This window comes from Oryx dammah, unplaced genomic scaffold, assembly GCF_014754425.2.
Source record: "Oryx dammah isolate SB20612 unplaced genomic scaffold, SCBI_Odam_1.1 HiC_scaffold_19, whole genome shotgun sequence".
NCBI classification, from domain to species: domain Eukaryota; kingdom Metazoa; phylum Chordata; class Mammalia; order Artiodactyla; family Bovidae; genus Oryx; species Oryx dammah.
The window spans coordinates 66,267,309-66,283,820 of NW_024070203.1; the positions used below are offsets into that span (position 1 = coordinate 66,267,309).

Consider the following 16,512-nt stretch of genomic DNA (forward strand, 5'->3'; position numbering starts at 1 on the left):
TGTCAAGGAAAGCTGACAGTATTTGTTTCAAATGACAAAATATGAGCTTACAAGTGAAAATTAGAATTTCAGAAAGCTTATTTCTACCACTATAAGTTTCATAACTTCCCAATACTTAAAAAAATTTCTGATGAAATTAGTAATGACTTTAACAAGGGATTTTTAATGTTGTTTAACTAAATGTTCTATTTGGGGAGATATACAAAACTAAGAAACCAGAGGGCTTCTCTGGTGGCTCAGATAATAAAGAAACTGTCTGCAATGCAGGAGACCGGGTTCTATCCCTGGGTCAGGAAGATCCCCTGGAGAAGGAAATGGCAACCCACTCCAGTATTCTTGCCTGGAAAATCATATGGACAGAGGAGCCTGCTGGTCTACAGTCCATGGGTGGTAAAGAGTCAGACATGACTGAGTGACTAACACACACACACATGAAGCCATCATTTTCCAAATGGACAACGCATGACATAACAGAATCATGTATGGATTAAAAAATCCATTCCAAGGGCAAATTAGCCCAGTGGACTTTAACAAAACTGAATATGAAAAGTTCCTGGGTACAGTTTCAGATTCTACTTTGGAACTCACCTGTCTAGTGTTGTGCAGAAGAATATACAAAATTATATGCAAAAGGATTAAGTGCCCCACTTTTTCCCAGCAAAAACTGACACTGGATTTTCTTCAACACAAATATCAAATTTCAACAGTTTGAATCAGATGCATGTATGAAAAACTGTCTTACTAAGCTAGATATGAAAAATTATAAAACAATGTCATTATTCTAACTATGTTGTTTTTAAAAAATCTCTGTTATCAGAAGAATGTGTTCTTTTGTTGACACCTATTGGGCTTGAGACTTATTCTTAAGTGATTAAATAAATATTTAAAATGTTTTCTGCTTCAATTTTAATATGATAAATGTCAATACATATAAGCCATATCAACAAGAGATATTTCAGGTTCTCAATAATTTTTAAGAGTATAAAGGAGTCCTAAACTGCTGCCCTGAAGCACGGATCAACCACCTTCCATGATAGCTATATTTGAAAACCTGGAACTTTTAAAACAAATATTTTAATAGTGTCCCTTCCCCAGTAATTATGTTAGTGATCTCTACCAATTCACTGGAGAGAGGCCCACTCACTTGGTGACTCTTAATGCCCCAGGGACAGATTCTCATTCAAATCAGCGATGAAAGTAGATCATCATTTCTCCAGCTTGGTTCCGACTGCAGATGATGTTTGCTTGCCCATATTCACAATATTGAAAGAAGCCACATGCTCTTCTATCAGGGTCTTATTCAAACACCTATCTGTTCAAGTGTGTAAAAACTTACCTTTTATTTTACATTTCGTCAATCAATAAATATTTTTCAAAGACCTTTGTTGCCAGTTGGTGATGTCATTAACACAACAAAAATGAAACAAGCCAAAAATTAACTTCACATAGAGTCTTTTATAAAACTTATGCTAAAAATATTTGATATTTTCCTATTTATTGAGCATTATCAAATGAGGAAATAATTCTAGTATACTTTATATTAATTTTTAAAAATCAGATTTAAATAGCTTTTCTATAGACACATGTGAACACATATTCATCTGTAAAACTACTGGTATTCACCAAGCTTCCATATAAACAGTAATTATCTATTCTTGATTTTTTGGTGAGCTTCTGCTATCAAAAGTAAAACATGTATGGCCTAGCACCATTGTAAACATTAAATCTATTACTGACTTAATGTTTTCCTAAATTACTTTTTAAATTCCTACTTGTTATATGTTTCTTCTTTCACAGATTCTTTAACTGAGACTTATTTTCTTTTGTGTTAATAAGGCATTTTGTTTGGTTTTGTTTATTTATTTATTTTTGGCTGCACTGGTTCTTCACTGCTGCATGAGGGCATTCTCTAGTTGTGGAGAGTAGGGGCTACTCTTCATTGTAGTTCGTGGGCTCTTCACTGCAGTGGTCTCTCTTGTTGTGGAACACAGGTTCTAGGCCCACAGACTTCAGTAATTGCAGTACTCGGACTCAGTAGTTGTGGCGCATGAGCTTAGTTGCTCGTTGGCTTGTAGAATCTTTCTGGAACAAGCATCAAACCCATGTCCCCTGCATTGGCAGGCAGATTCTTAACCACGGGACCTCAAGGGAAGTCCAAGGCTTATTTTCATTTAAAATATCCTAAGTTAATACTGAAATGGATATTTCTCATTGCTGCCATGAAAATAAAATAGTCCCAGGTACTAAAATGGATAAATTGGACTTCACATAATTTTTTTAAAAAGCAGGCCCGGGACAGGCTTGCTGTTGCTCCCACTTCCTATTTGGTTTAGATTTCCCAGAAAGCTGTTTATGGGAGAACTAGGAAGCTGGGTCTATAACTGAGCTGTCAATCAGAAGCAATGGTGTAAGGAGAAGCCATATGGCTCACTGCTATTTTTCATATTGAGAAAAATAACAAATTTTTATATTCAGGTCCCACCAATATAATTACACTGTGTAGAGAAAATATGCTCTGGAATATATACAGTGATGTAGAGCTCTTTTTTCAAATCAACCAAATTAATGTGTACTGACTAAAAATCCATTTTTCTATTTTTTGAACCAGTGAAAAAAGTATAAGCAGATCATATAGTTAAAAGTAGAATGCAGTGATTTTTGAACTCAAACAGTCTGGGGTTTATTCCATTTGTGTGCAATGGATTTCATATATAAAATATTTGCTGAATGTTGTTCTGTGGGTTTAAATTGAGATCAGAATCATAGGTATTCTACACAGCATTGCATTCTAGTTAACAAAACTACTTTGGCACAGATTTCAGCATATGTATCCTAAAAAATTACTTCATGTTTTCTTTAATTAGATCATGTTTAAAATGCCATGAGGATGCCATTTAAAAGAACTACACTACATAACTAAGAACCATTTCTAAAGAAAAATTGCTTTTCCCCTTACTTATCTTTACTATTTTCCTTATTTTGCTTCTGATTGTTCACTACTTTTCTTGATAAGAGTAATAATAATGTGATCCACTCACCCACATGTAAATCACTGTAAACTTTCTTTATCTGAGGTTTTCACGTGTGTGTGTTGTGTGCATATTCATATGTACATGATAAACAATGTATATGTATACATATTACCTGTATACACATATAAGCATCTCCCTTGAAGCTTAGAAAATTGCATTTCTATAAATAGTTACTGAGTGAAAACTTTTCAATTTTTTGAGTTGATTCTGGGAAAATCAAGAAAATGCAACCTAAAAGAAACTTTATAACACATATGGATTGCAAAGATTAGCTGTCTTACTGCTAAAGGATGGAATTCAGGTTTCCTGAGTTCCTTGCTAATGAAAGAAAGCACTAAAGAAGGATAAACCTAAATGCAATTTTACTTCTAATATCAATAAATTGCATATACTCGATGAGAAATGGCTTTTAGTGGTTCTGTATGATGCAACCTCTCTATCATCATAAGGTAATTCAATAGAGCTTGGTAAAAAGGAATTAATTGGAATTTTCAAGTTCAATATTAGGTTCACTTAATAGCTTAAAGTACCTGATAAGTAGAGCACTTGCCTTGCTTTTGCTCCTCTGCTTTTAAATCTTGTTTATAAGAGTTTAATTTCAGTGTAATTATAGGAGTTAATCCAGTGAACAATAAGTGCCTGGTTCTACATATTTTCTCGGTAACCCAGGAAAAATTTAACTATATCTTTTGCATATCATAAGAGCATAGTGAGAATCACTGAATGACCAATCCAACTGTCTCCTTTATGATGGTTACAAGAAAGATCCAATGTATTAAAATGTGAAATCACAGGCAATGTGTTTGTTGGTCATGGTATATAAAGTACGGTCATCTCTCAATTATTTGAAGCATAGAATAAAAATTTTCTCTCTATAAAAAATATTTTTAAAGAGGAGAAGAGCATTTCTCATAGTGATTTTCCATCACACATTATTTTTATATTAATGCCCTTCAAAGGCTTTGAATTAAACAAATGTGTTCAAGTCTATATTGACTATCAGTATGTCACTTTTGGAGAAGGCAATAACAACCCACTCCAGTACTCTTGCCTGAAAAATCCCATGGACCGAGGAGCCTGGTAGGCTGCAGTCCATGGGGTCACTAAGAGTTGGACATGACTGAATGGCTTCACTTTCACTTTTCACTTTCATGCATTGGAGAAGGAAATGGCAGCCCACTCCAGCGTTCTGCCTGGAGAATCCCAGGGATGGCGGAGCCTGGTGGGCTGCCGTCTATGGGGTTGCACAGAGTCGGACATGACTGAAGCGACTTAGCAGCAGCATCATGACACTTTAGAAGTTATTAAAATGCCATGATCCTGGTTTCTTATCTGCAAATTAAGGATTATAATAATACCCTCCTTGGAGGGTTCTATAAATTTTATTAATAAATGAAATGAGATGAACACTTATCAGGATATCTATCCCATAGTAAGTCCTCAGTAAGTGGGGGGGGTCAGAAAAACATTCTTGCAACATTGTGATAATAATAAAAATGACAAGAATAATGACACTGCTCTAAATATTTACATGGATTATCTCATTTAATTTTGAAACAACAACATAAGGTGAACACTGTTGTCACTCTTCTTTGTAAAATAAGGAAAGATGTAAGATGAGGAAAATGAGACAAAAGATTCAAGAAATATGCTAATGCCACACAGCTAAGAAAAGATAGGGCAAAGGTTGAATAAGTAAAGGTAGCAGCTATTATTATCATATTACTATCCTCGTCATCACCATCATCAACCCATCCTGTGATCTTTGTAGCAGACTAGGCTATAAAAGTGAGTTCTTGGGTATTTCCAAAGATAATTGCCTCCCCTTGGAAAGAATCCAGAATGAGCCCACATTAAGCTAAATTCTGCATTAGAGTGGGCTGTTATACAGTTGGGAGGATTTATTCCAAGGACCCACAAGGCACATGAAAGATGAATAGATAGAATTTGTCAGATATTCCTTTACCTTTAAACATATTCCAGTGCAGTGAAAGGAAAGAAGATAAAATCATTTCATCCTTACACAAAGGCATTTTAAACAATATTAACACAATTAACTTATCTGGTTGTCAGTCCCTAGGGAATGAAACACAGTCAAAGCTAAGCATGCACACCTCAATGAAATATGGTCTGTGTTACCAATGAATGATAAAAGGATTTTCATGTGAACATATAAGCCTACAGTGAAGTGGTTGAAAATTAAAAATGCAGCGCTTACTTAAGTGAAATTCAATAAAGCACTTTTATTCAGAAGTACTTCAGTCATTATATGTTCTTTATCTATTTAATTATCACAATATTTATATATATATAAATATGCAGTACTTTGAATATAAATTAATAAGAAATGTACACTTTCCTTAAAAAATATTTCAATCACTTATGATCATGTATGTATAATCTTTTTAAAACATTCATAGAAAAGATAATTAATAATTTCACAGAAACATTATATTACTTAAGTAAATCACAGAATAACTGAATACAACATTAATATAAATACATTCTCATTACTTTTTCAAAAACCTAGATAAAACGTTCTAGATTTGTAATCACAGACATTTTGAATGTGGCTTCAAATGACTTTTTTACTTTTATAATTGTCAGCTTAAGGTATCTTGTGATTTTTCTTTTATCCAATTTAAAAATATGACTATTAAGAATGTTGTTCATTAAGAAACTTGGAAATATTCATAAAAATTGGAAGAATTAAAAATACAAGCTGTACCTGGAGATTCAATACTCATATCGATATTTCAAAGACTTGATAAAGTGAAATACCAGTAGAGCACTTCATCACACAAGACTGTTAATGGAGAATCACCTGAATATGACATCTGATGACTCGGGAAATATACTCAAAGTCATTAGATTGTCGAGTTTTCATGTCTCAGTTCTGTGCTGCCTCCTACATGACAATCATGTTCCTCCCATGCTAAGTAGGAATGAAATCGAAAGCAAGATCTCACCACCCACAACTACTTAGCAGCAATTCTTCTTTCACTTCTTCACATACTTCAAGATATATGTCAACTCAAGATCAGAGACCAGAAAGGATACCCTTTGAATGGATTCATTGCCCGCCCCACCATTGTATGTTTTCCATTGGACTCTCAGACTCAAACCTGGACAATCAATGAAAGGGCAGAGGTAACAGATTAACAGTACACGGAAGAAGGAAGGGATTTTTACTATCCAAGAGACTCTATATTTTAAGATGGGTCATTTGTCATACTCCCAGTTAACTAGTAATCATCTTCCTAATTATAATTAGGACTAATTGTTAATTAGTTGAAATCATTTTAGTCATATTGAAGGTCAATTGAAAATGTTGGATCTTAGCAATGGAAATGAAACCTGGAGTCAGAAAGACCCCTTCACATACTCCTTTACACATTCATTGTACAACCGGGAAAGCTTCTTATTACCTGTGAGCTTCTGAGTTGAGATTTGTGACTAAGGATAACAGTACATGGGCTTCCCAGATGGCTCAGTGGTAAAGAATCTGACCGAAATACAAGAGACACAGGTTAGATCCCGGGGTCCAGAAGATCCTCTGGAGGAGGAAATGTCAACCTGCTCCAGTATTCTTTTTGGGAAAATCCCATACAATCCATAGAGTAGGAAAGAGTCAGACATGACTGAGCATGCACGCAGCAGGGAAGGATAACAGAACTTACTTAACCGGATCACTGTGAGAATTCAGATGCTTAGCTTGAGGCTTATGCTTCAAGGATGGTTACTGTTACAATTGCTTCTACAAGACACCACTAATTACAACTGAAGTCCAAGGTCCTGGTGGCAGTGCAAGAGACCCACGAGCTTCAGGCGCCATTTGCTAACCTCTGGTCACCTTCCAAGACCTCCCTTCTCACCCAAAGCTGTCATTCTCCTTGGTCAGTTTTCCCCCTTCCTCACAATAATCTGTAAAGTTACGGGAGACTGCTACTGCTAATCATTTGATTCAAGTTATTCACACTAAGGGATGAATAAGGCTTTTTTTGGTGGGGGGTGGGTGGGCTTTTTTCAATGCCCAAACAATCAACAATTGAAATACTGGAGAAGTTTTTCTCTCTATGCAAAGGAAAAGCTTCACTACCTTAAAAACAAAAACAAACCTTCCCAGTACCTATATACTAAGTTGTGTCTCTTTGCAACTCCATGGACTATAACCCACGAGGCTTCCCTGTCCATCTGTCTCTATTTCCCTGAGTTTGCTCAAATTCATATCCATAGAGTCAGTGATGCATTACAACCATCTCATCCTCTGCTGCCCTCTTCTCTTTTGCCCTCAATCCTTCACAGCATCAGAGTCTTTTCCAATGAGTGGGCTCTTTGCATCAGGTGGCCAGGTATTGGAGCTTCAGCATCAGTCCTTTCAATGAATATTCTACTTCACAGTATTGTTATGACAATCACATAAGGTACTGGATGAGTAAGGGGCTTACAAAAATTTCCTGGCCTAAAGTAAGCACCCACTAAACACTGAGTGTTTTTTAATTAAAACTTGAACTTTACTAAAGAAGGTGTTGAGGCCTTTGCTGGCTAGATAAATACTTTGTAAAACTACTTACAAGGGGGGAAAAAGGAAATAAGTATGGTTCACTCATTTTTGCAAAGACTTTTGAAAAAAAAAAAAAAAAGGCAAGGTTTCCAGAAGCTTGCTGAAAATAATGGGGAAAACCTTGAACCATGCCACCCAAAGCAGTTAATATAATTTCCCTAACCCTGAGTTTAGCAGGATTAGGGCAGTTACACAGCTGAAAATTTTGTTCTTAGCATTCCTGAGCGCACAGATTCAGGGAACCGGGAATCTAATATAGGATCCTTGAAGTGCCTTCAAGATGAATGCAATATTCAGAGTCACCGAGCGCCTCACTTCCTCCTCCGGTCTCCGCTCCCTCCGCTCCCCGCACTCCCCACAGCTGGCGCCGGGAACCGCCGGGGGCTGGGAGGGAACGCGGGCGGGGGCGGCCACCCTCCGCCGCAGCCGCGGGGCCGGAGCCGCGAGTCGCGTGGCGACGAGTGGAGACCAGAAGAACTCGGTGGCGAGCACAGCTCTGCTCCTGGACCTGCCAAGTCAGACTCGTGTAGATCCAGAGGATCAAACCTAGGCTCCGTAACCAGCAGCTAGCACTTAGCGCAACCCAGATGTGCACGGAGCAGCAGGTGAGTCACCCTGCCCGCCTCCCCACTCCAGCCCCGTGTCCAACAGGTTGGCCAGGGCGCGACTCCCGGGGGCCCCCAAGGATGCACTCCTAGCCTCACCTGGGCGCGGCGCTCGGCTTCTCCCTTTGCCGAGTTGTCGTTCCTATTTAAACTCCTGCCCCAGCCCACGCCTGTTCTAGTCCTTGTCTTTTTGCCTTCCCTTCTCCTAAAATGACAGCTTCGCTGTGTGCCGAGAAACGCGCCCAGAACACCTCCTCTCCAGGAAACTTGTAGGGACAGACTCGGCTGAACCGAAGGGCGCAAAGTGTCTCAACATGTGATGGGAGCTGGCCACGGCGACCCCTGGTTCGCAGTGATTCGCTGAGACTTAATCAAAAGTCAGCGTTAACTGCGCTCATTTCCCTACCAGGAGGTCAAAAATTAGGAGAGGAGGGTGCCAGAGTGATTGAGAGTGAATGCCAGCAAATGACACGCCTCGCGCGCCCAGGTCACCCTCCCCCACGTGCGCGCACCTCCAGCGACCGCTCCCCGGGAGGCCTATGAGGCCGCGCCGCAAAAGAAGAGGGAGGAATATACATCCCGAAGTTGCAAAAGACTCAGACCCGGTTGCCCCTTCCTTAGCTGCTGAACTTTTCGTTTTGGTCCCCTGCAGGTGGGCGTGAGTCTCGCCCACCCCCTTGCTTACATTCCTTCAAGATTCGACGAGCCCTCCTCCACGGTAGACCTCCCTCCTCTTTCCCCTCCCCACCCGCTCCAGCGGCCGCGAGGCCTTCCACCCAAACACCTCCGGGCTGGAGGTCTCAGTTACAAAGTTGGAGAACGGGTAGTGAGTCCGAGAAGGACCACGGCGACCAACTGTGTGCCCGGCGGCTGTCCTCGGCTTGGTCCGCACGTGAGCGATTCCCTAGGGCGCCACCCCTCGTCTCCATCCCAGGCACGGATGCGCGGCTCCCGCGCACTCGCGGCTCCCTAGCGGCGAGAGGGAGAACCAGCACAGGGGGTGGAGAGAGGAAAGGTTCGCGGGTGGGAGGAACCCCCCTCGGGAGCCCGGGAAATCCCGGCCGTGCCTACCCCCTCCCCCTCAACTTCGAGGCGCTCTCCGGCAGCGGCGGCGAGGATGGAGCTGCCTCCCCGGGGCCGAGCGCCGCCGGACTCCTCGCTGGACAGCGCCTCCCTGACCTCGCTGGACTCCAGCGTCTTCTGCAGCGAGGGTGAAGGGGAGCCCCTGGCGCTCGGGGACAGCTTCACCGTCAACGTGGGCGGCAGCCGCTTTGTGCTCTCGCAGCAGGCGCTGTCCTGCTTCCCGCACACGCGCCTGGGCAAGCTGGCCGTGGTGGTGGCCTCGTGCCGGCGCCGCGGGGCCCTGGCCGCCGTGCCCAGCCCCTTGGAGCTTTGTGACGACGCCAATCCCGTGGACAACGAGTACTTCTTCGACCGGAGCTCGCAAGCCTTCCGCTACGTCCTGCACTACTATCGCACCGGCCGCCTGCACGTCATGGAGCAGCTATGCGCGCTCTCCTTCCTCCAGGAGATCCAGTACTGGGGCATCGACGAGCTCAGCATTGACTCCTGCTGCCGGGACAGGTACCCGCGAGGCGCCGGGGGCGGGGGCGCGGGGGGGTCGGGGCGGGGCAGCGGGCGCCGTGGGGATGGGGCGGCCGGGGGCAAGATTTGAGACTTCATCCAAGCCTCGCTCTAGCCAGGCCTAAGAATACTACCTGTGGCCGTTTAGGAGCCAGAAGAAGGCAGGGTGGCAGTGGGGGCCGGAAAGCATCAAAGCCAAGTTTTGATGGAACTTTTTGAACTTTCTGCTTTTTCTAGTGAAGGTATGCTAATTCATTTGTAATCAAGAGTGGTCAGGCCTGCAATAAATATCTGGTGATTGTAAAGATGAGTCAAAAATTATGCTCCAAAAAATGCACCTAAAAGGATGTAGGTTACAGTATAGAGAGTGGTGCTTTATCACACTTAGGAGGCTTCAGTTTTAAAACTTGGATAAAGAACTGCTTTAAATCCAGAAGACAGAAAGTTGGTTCTTTGTGAATAAGTGTGGCACTTTGGAGATCTATTATTTTGCAATTACTTTGCTATTATTACCATTTCATCATGAATATCTTTCCATTACCCACATTAAAAAAAAAATTCCCTATTGCAAACTTCTGTTCTTGTTACAAGAAAAAAAGTAGGTCGTAAAATGCATTAATCTAAAGTAGCTTTGCTACGTATAATTTATTCTGTATAAACTTCTACCAAAAAAGCACCGTTTTAAAAGCAATAATCTTTCACATTTGAGTCCTGTGAAAAGACGGCCTGGGTAAAATATGGCATGAACTTGTTCTGCATGTTACTGAATTAAGAAGCATGACTTCACTGCCGAGTTTAATTCCCACTTCACTTCAGTATTTTTAAAAAGTTAGACTAATCACCAGGTTGTCTTCCCTAAAAGATACTTCAGAAGAAAGGAGCTGAGTGAAACGTTAGACTTTAAGAAGGACACAGAAGACCAGGAGAGTCAGCATGAGAGTGAACAGGACTTCTCCCAGGGACGTTGCCCCACCATCCGCCAGAAGCTCTGGAACATCCTGGAGAAGCCTGGGTCGTGCACAGCGGCCCGAATCTTTGGGGTCATCTCCATCATCTTTGTGGCGGTGTCCATCGTCAACATGGCCCTGATGTCAGCCGAGTTAAGCTGGCTGGACCCACAGCTGCTGGAAATCCTGGAGTATGTGTGCATCAGTTGGTTCACGGGGGAGTTTGTCCTGCGCTTCCTGTGCGTGAGGGACAGGTGCCGCTTCCTGAGGAAAGTGCCGAACATCATAGACCTCCTTGCCATCTTGCCCTTCTACATCACTCTCCTGGTAGAGAGCCTGAGTGGGAGCCAGACTACACAGGAGCTGGAAAACGTGGGGCGCATCGTTCAGGTTTTGAGGCTGCTCAGGGCTCTGCGCATGCTCAAACTGGGCAGGCATTCCACAGGTATTCAGGTTTCGTGATGCCTTTTCATTCGCTGTTGTTCTTAAACATTAGGGCTTTGACCAGGGTCCAAGGGAAGCGACTCTTGACTCTCAATTGACACTCAGAATACCACCTGCTATATTTCACACAATTATGATCTCCAGAAAGGTACTGAAATGCAAAACCTTGAGGTTGTTATCACAGGTAGAGAGGACAACTTGCCTCTCATACACTCTCTCCTTAAGACACGTGAGAAACTATTTAACCATATGTTCATTTTAATTTATTTTAACCCAGGTGCCCAGAAGATGTACAAAAATTAAAGACACACTGCTTCTGGAAGGTGCTACATAAAATATGCATAAGCAGCACATAAAAAGATATGCACAAATTATATATGATATATAGGAACATAAGTCAGTTTCTTTTCTGTGTCGAAGGAAATGTTTTTCACACTAGTTTGCTGGCAGAAGAGAAAGTCAGTCCTCCAGGACCTTCTCTGGCTATGCAAAAAGAGGACTGGGCACTGGGGGCCTTCTCATAATTTGGGGGGAAACAGTGGAAATATTTGCTTTAGAAGTAAAAGGGTCTTTTCGACCCTTTGGACTGTAACCCACAAAGCTCCTCTGTCAATGGGATTTCCGAGGCAAGAATGCTGGAGTGGGTTGCCATTTCCTCCTCCAGGGTATCTTCCCATCCAAGGGATGGAACCCACATCTCCTGCATCTCAGGCAGAGTCTTCACTGTGAACCATCTGGGAAGCACCTACAAGAAAGCTAAAGACACTAATTAAATGCCCTGTCTAGTATCCGAGAATTTTTTTGTCCTGAACTGGGGAGGCATAAGAGAGACAGTAACAATAATGCCTTAGCTTTTTGTTATGTATCCATAAAGCCTTCAAAATCTAAAGAACACTCTCTATAGAGAAATATCTACACAACACACACACACACAATTGTACATGAAAAATTATAGGCAAATCAGAGGAAATCATACAAATCCATTAAAGATGATGCTTCCATCCCTAAGGGCAGGGATTCTCAGTGACTGGCCCTGCCGTCTGTTAGATGTTCTGGAGCACATATGTGTTCCCTTATGTTAGACTTTAATAAAAACAAGAATCCCTTGAAAAGCTTGTTAAAATGCAAATTCTGAGCCCCAATTCCAGAGACTCAGATTTGAGTTTTGGGAGTTGGATCCAGAAGCATGCATTTTAACAAGCTAACTTTGATGTAGGTGGTCTTGAGAAACACTTTGAGAAACACTGGAGTAAGATACAATATTAATACGAAACATATAAATACAAATAACTGACTAGAGACTCCTGTTCCCACTGATTTCCGTAGATATATGCCTGACTGGTCACCTAAAAGGAGTTGATGGTAGAGATCTCTCCTTTTATATCTAGGAAGAAATGAAGCTCAGATATGTTCTCCCCCCCACATCTCTGAGGAAACTAGGACTGTTCCTAATATAATTTTGGTAGTGTATTTTCCTAGCTAGCCTCATATACCAGGGATTTGATAATGGGGTTTCCAACAACTTTTAGAAGTACCACTCTTTGTTTTCTGACACCCATAATAGGATGCTTTCTTCTAGTATTTATAAACTCTTCACAGGATTCAATTTAAAAACACCCAGTAAAGACTACACTTTTCCCCCAAAGAAAGGAAAAAGAAAATAATAGTAATTTCCACCATGTCACCTCTTCAAAGGTTTTCTCAGTTCTAAGGCAAGTAGAAGTATTAATAAAGTCTTAATTTATTGAAAAGATATGAACAGTTGCAATGAATATTTGACAGTTTTATCTTAAGCATTACATTTAGCAAAATATAAACATAGAGCACATATTTCTCTATGTATTAACTATAAATAAAATTGAGAAGTATTATGAAATAATGGTTTAAGAAGACAATGGTGGACCAGACAGCCTAGTTTTAAGTCTTTGGCATGTTATCTTGTACTAAATATGCTACTTTTCTGTGCCTTGGTCTGCTCACCCATAAAATGGCATAATAAATATAACATCTATTTTTTAGAATTATCTGAGTTAATTGATATAACCTGCAGAAATTCAGGCCACTTTGTTTCTTTTCAAAATGAACTGTCTAGAACATTGGAATGGCAATAGTCTTTCCAAACACTATGCATTTCTTCATATGTTCTCAATTTCAGAAATCCAATTCAATACAGACACATCAAGGCCAGTTTTCTAAAAGGTATTCTAAAGATATTATTTAAAATGCCTTTTAAAGTTAAATCTTAAATTATATTCATTGGTCTTTTAAAATAGCTGGCCAATAATTAAAGAACATCTCAAAATTCTAAGAACAAAATTCAGAATAATGAGAGCAAAACTAGTATTTTAATGTATTTAAAATAGTCTCTAGTGAATAAAAATTTAAACGTAATTCCAAGAGGTATTACTTTGGACTTTTGAGACAATATCATTGTGACATCATGTTAATATGACTTCAAAATATGGGTAAACTTTAATCAGTATCTCTAGTGCTAGGGAAGATACCTTATTCAAATAGCGATCCTATAATGGGCTCCTCTTGCTATAACTTTGTATTAAGGACAAAAATTTCAGTGGGTGCCATTGAAATGGAGCAGTACTGGAACCCCTCCTGCTACCCCTTTAAGAATGTCCTCACATGTAGATTTGATGTTCTTTTGTGAATTTTGTTCCTGAATCCTAACTTGTTTTTACTGCTTCACTTCATTCTCATCTTTTACTTCTGGCTCTTTCAGATTATGATGCCCCTAATTGTGTTAAACTTGTGTTATCAGGAAAGTGAGAAAAACAGACACATAAAATATAAGGAGACAGCATAAAACTGCCTTAGAACAGTGTACAAGGTGATGCATCGAAATGCAGACCTGGCCAAAAGAGCCCTCCTCGTACAATGCTGCAGAGGCTCGCATTGTATGAAGGACACCGTGCCATCGAATGTCCCCTGCCTGCCCTTCTTCTCCTCTCTCATATTTTTTGTATAAATAGTAGGTGTTTAATAGCTAGGAGCTTCCCAGGTGGTACTAGTGATAAAGAACCCACCTGCCACTGCAGGAGACCTACGAAACACAGGTTCGATCCCTGGGTTGGGAAGATCCCCTGGAAGAGGGCATGGCAAGAATACCCCCTTCCAGTATTCTTGCTTGGAGAATCCCATGGACAGAGGAGCCTGGCAGGCTATAGTCCACAGGGTCGCACAGAGTCAGACATGACTGAAGCAACTTAGCATGCTCACATGCACGTGTAATAGATAAGTGAGAGAATGAACCTAATTATATTTATTTTTAGCCTTCTCAATCAGTCCCCATCAACTAGACTAAGAACTTCCTGTAGATTGTAACTTATCACCTCTGTACCCCCAGAACTTTGCCCAATGCTGGAGCCATAGGAAATATCAAATGCATGTTTTGGGATGGCTAGCAGGGAAGGAGAGCGAGGGGAAATGTGCAGAGGAAGGGAGAAGGGGTGGCCGTGACTGACACCAACTGTTCTATTACAGGCTTACGCTCCCTTGGAATGACAATCACCCAGTGTTACGAAGAAGTTGGCCTGCTGCTCCTGTTTCTGTCTGTGGGAATCTCTATATTTTCAACTGTGGAATATTTTGCTGAGCAGAGCATTCCCGACACAACCTTCACAAGTGTCCCTTGTGCCTGGTGGTGGGCCACAACATCCATGACTACCGTGGGATATGGAGACATCAGACCAGACACCACCACGGGCAAGATTGTGGCCTTCATGTGTATCTTATCGGGAATCCTGGTCTTGGCCTTGCCCATTGCTATTATTAACGACCGCTTCTCTGCTTGCTACTTCACCTTGAAGCTCAAGGAAGCAGCTGTTAGACAGCGTGAGGCTCTGAAGAAACTTACCAAGAATATAGCCACTGACTCATATATCAGTGTGAACTTGAGAGATGTCTATGCCCGGAGTATCATGGAGATGCTTCGACTGAAAGGCAGAGAAAGAGCAAGTACTAGGAGCAGTGGAGGAGATGATTTCTGGTTTTGAATTCACTTTCAGTTTACTTACAAAACTTGTGTAAAACTAACTTGATTGATAAAGCCTTGATATGGATGTCTGTACACTGCTGCTGAGTCTCTTTTGAGTCCTGCCTGTGTTCATTTTAGTTGACACGTTGCTTGGTCTACTAGAATAGTCCACATGCCCCCAAAACAACAGCACATTGTTCTGACACACTTGAGTCTCAAAAATAGCCATTTAACACCACCCAAGGCAACAAAGCCAATAGGCATGTGTTAGAATTGTCAAATATAAAATAATAGTGTAATGGATACAATAACGTTAAACGATTTCCTATCACTAATTTTTAGAGTCTTTTGCACCTCTAATTTTAAAGGATGGACATTAAACGGCATAGCCCAGAGCAAAGATAAGTGAACATAGAAGATCATGGTGAACAATTTTGTTATAAAAAGATATTCTCCAAGTAAGTAAATCACTCCTTTCTTGAACAGTTAAAGCTGCTGAATATAACAATTAGCTTTTTGGGAGAAAATTCTGATCTGATGATCATAGACTGAGTGCCTATCTTTCCTCTGGTGCAGACATTGGTCCCAGATGGACTGAGTTATATGTTCCATCATTAGTTTTGAAGGTAGAATCCAAAAACTACCTAGGCTGCGGTAGAAGAGTGCTAACTAAAGGCTTTGAGAATTGCACTTCCTCATCCTTCTCATGGAGTACATATGTGGAGCATAAAGGCAATATCTCTTTATACTCCATGGAAACTAGATGGTCTTTAAATATCTCATTATTGACTCGGTGTTCAAGTTATGTCTTTAAAATGGTGACTTTGTAAGTAATGAACTGGTGAGGATCTTAAATGTATATACACTGAAGTTATTAAATCATCTTATTTCATAATATAAGAATGTTATGTTGAATGATACCGTTGGATGAATTTGACAATCTTTTAATTGTTAACAAAAAGTATTGTGGACAGCTTTCTGACTGTTGGGGTAAATAGCAAATGTTTCAACTTTAAATGCATTTTGACAGTATTTCAGGATAAAATAAAATTCCTAGTCAGTTTGTTATATAATTAAAGCCAACAGTTCTAAACTTGGGAATTATTTTATGGTTTCCAATGTTCTTATAAATGAGATTTCAAAAACTAAGAATAATACAGAGTATTATTTTCATACCTGCAATCTCAATGAATATAATAGTGTCCCCAAGGGGACAAAAATTGTTTCTTGGAGGGGGACAAAAAATCCTACTGTTTTTATTCATACAACACATATATCCATGCAATACACAAAGAGATTATAGCGTATATCTTTGGTATTAATATTCCATGGGCTGGGAAATTAGAAA

General features: G+C 40.7%; 1 protein-coding gene across 1 annotated transcript; it reads left to right on the top strand.

Moving 5' to 3' along the window:
* Window positions 1–9,157: 9,157 nt before the first annotated feature.
* LOC120878907 (potassium voltage-gated channel subfamily V member 1) lies at window positions 9,158–16,265 on the top strand. Its single transcript, XM_040261816.1, has 3 exons — window positions 9,158–9,785; window positions 10,648–11,177; window positions 14,672–16,265. Exons 1-3 carry the CDS (start codon window positions 9,319–9,321, stop codon window positions 15,181–15,183), a joined length of 1,509 nt encoding a protein of 502 aa, XP_040117750.1. The 5' UTR covers window positions 9,158–9,318; the 3' UTR covers window positions 15,184–16,265.
* The last annotated feature ends 247 nt before the right edge of the window (window positions 16,266–16,512 follow it).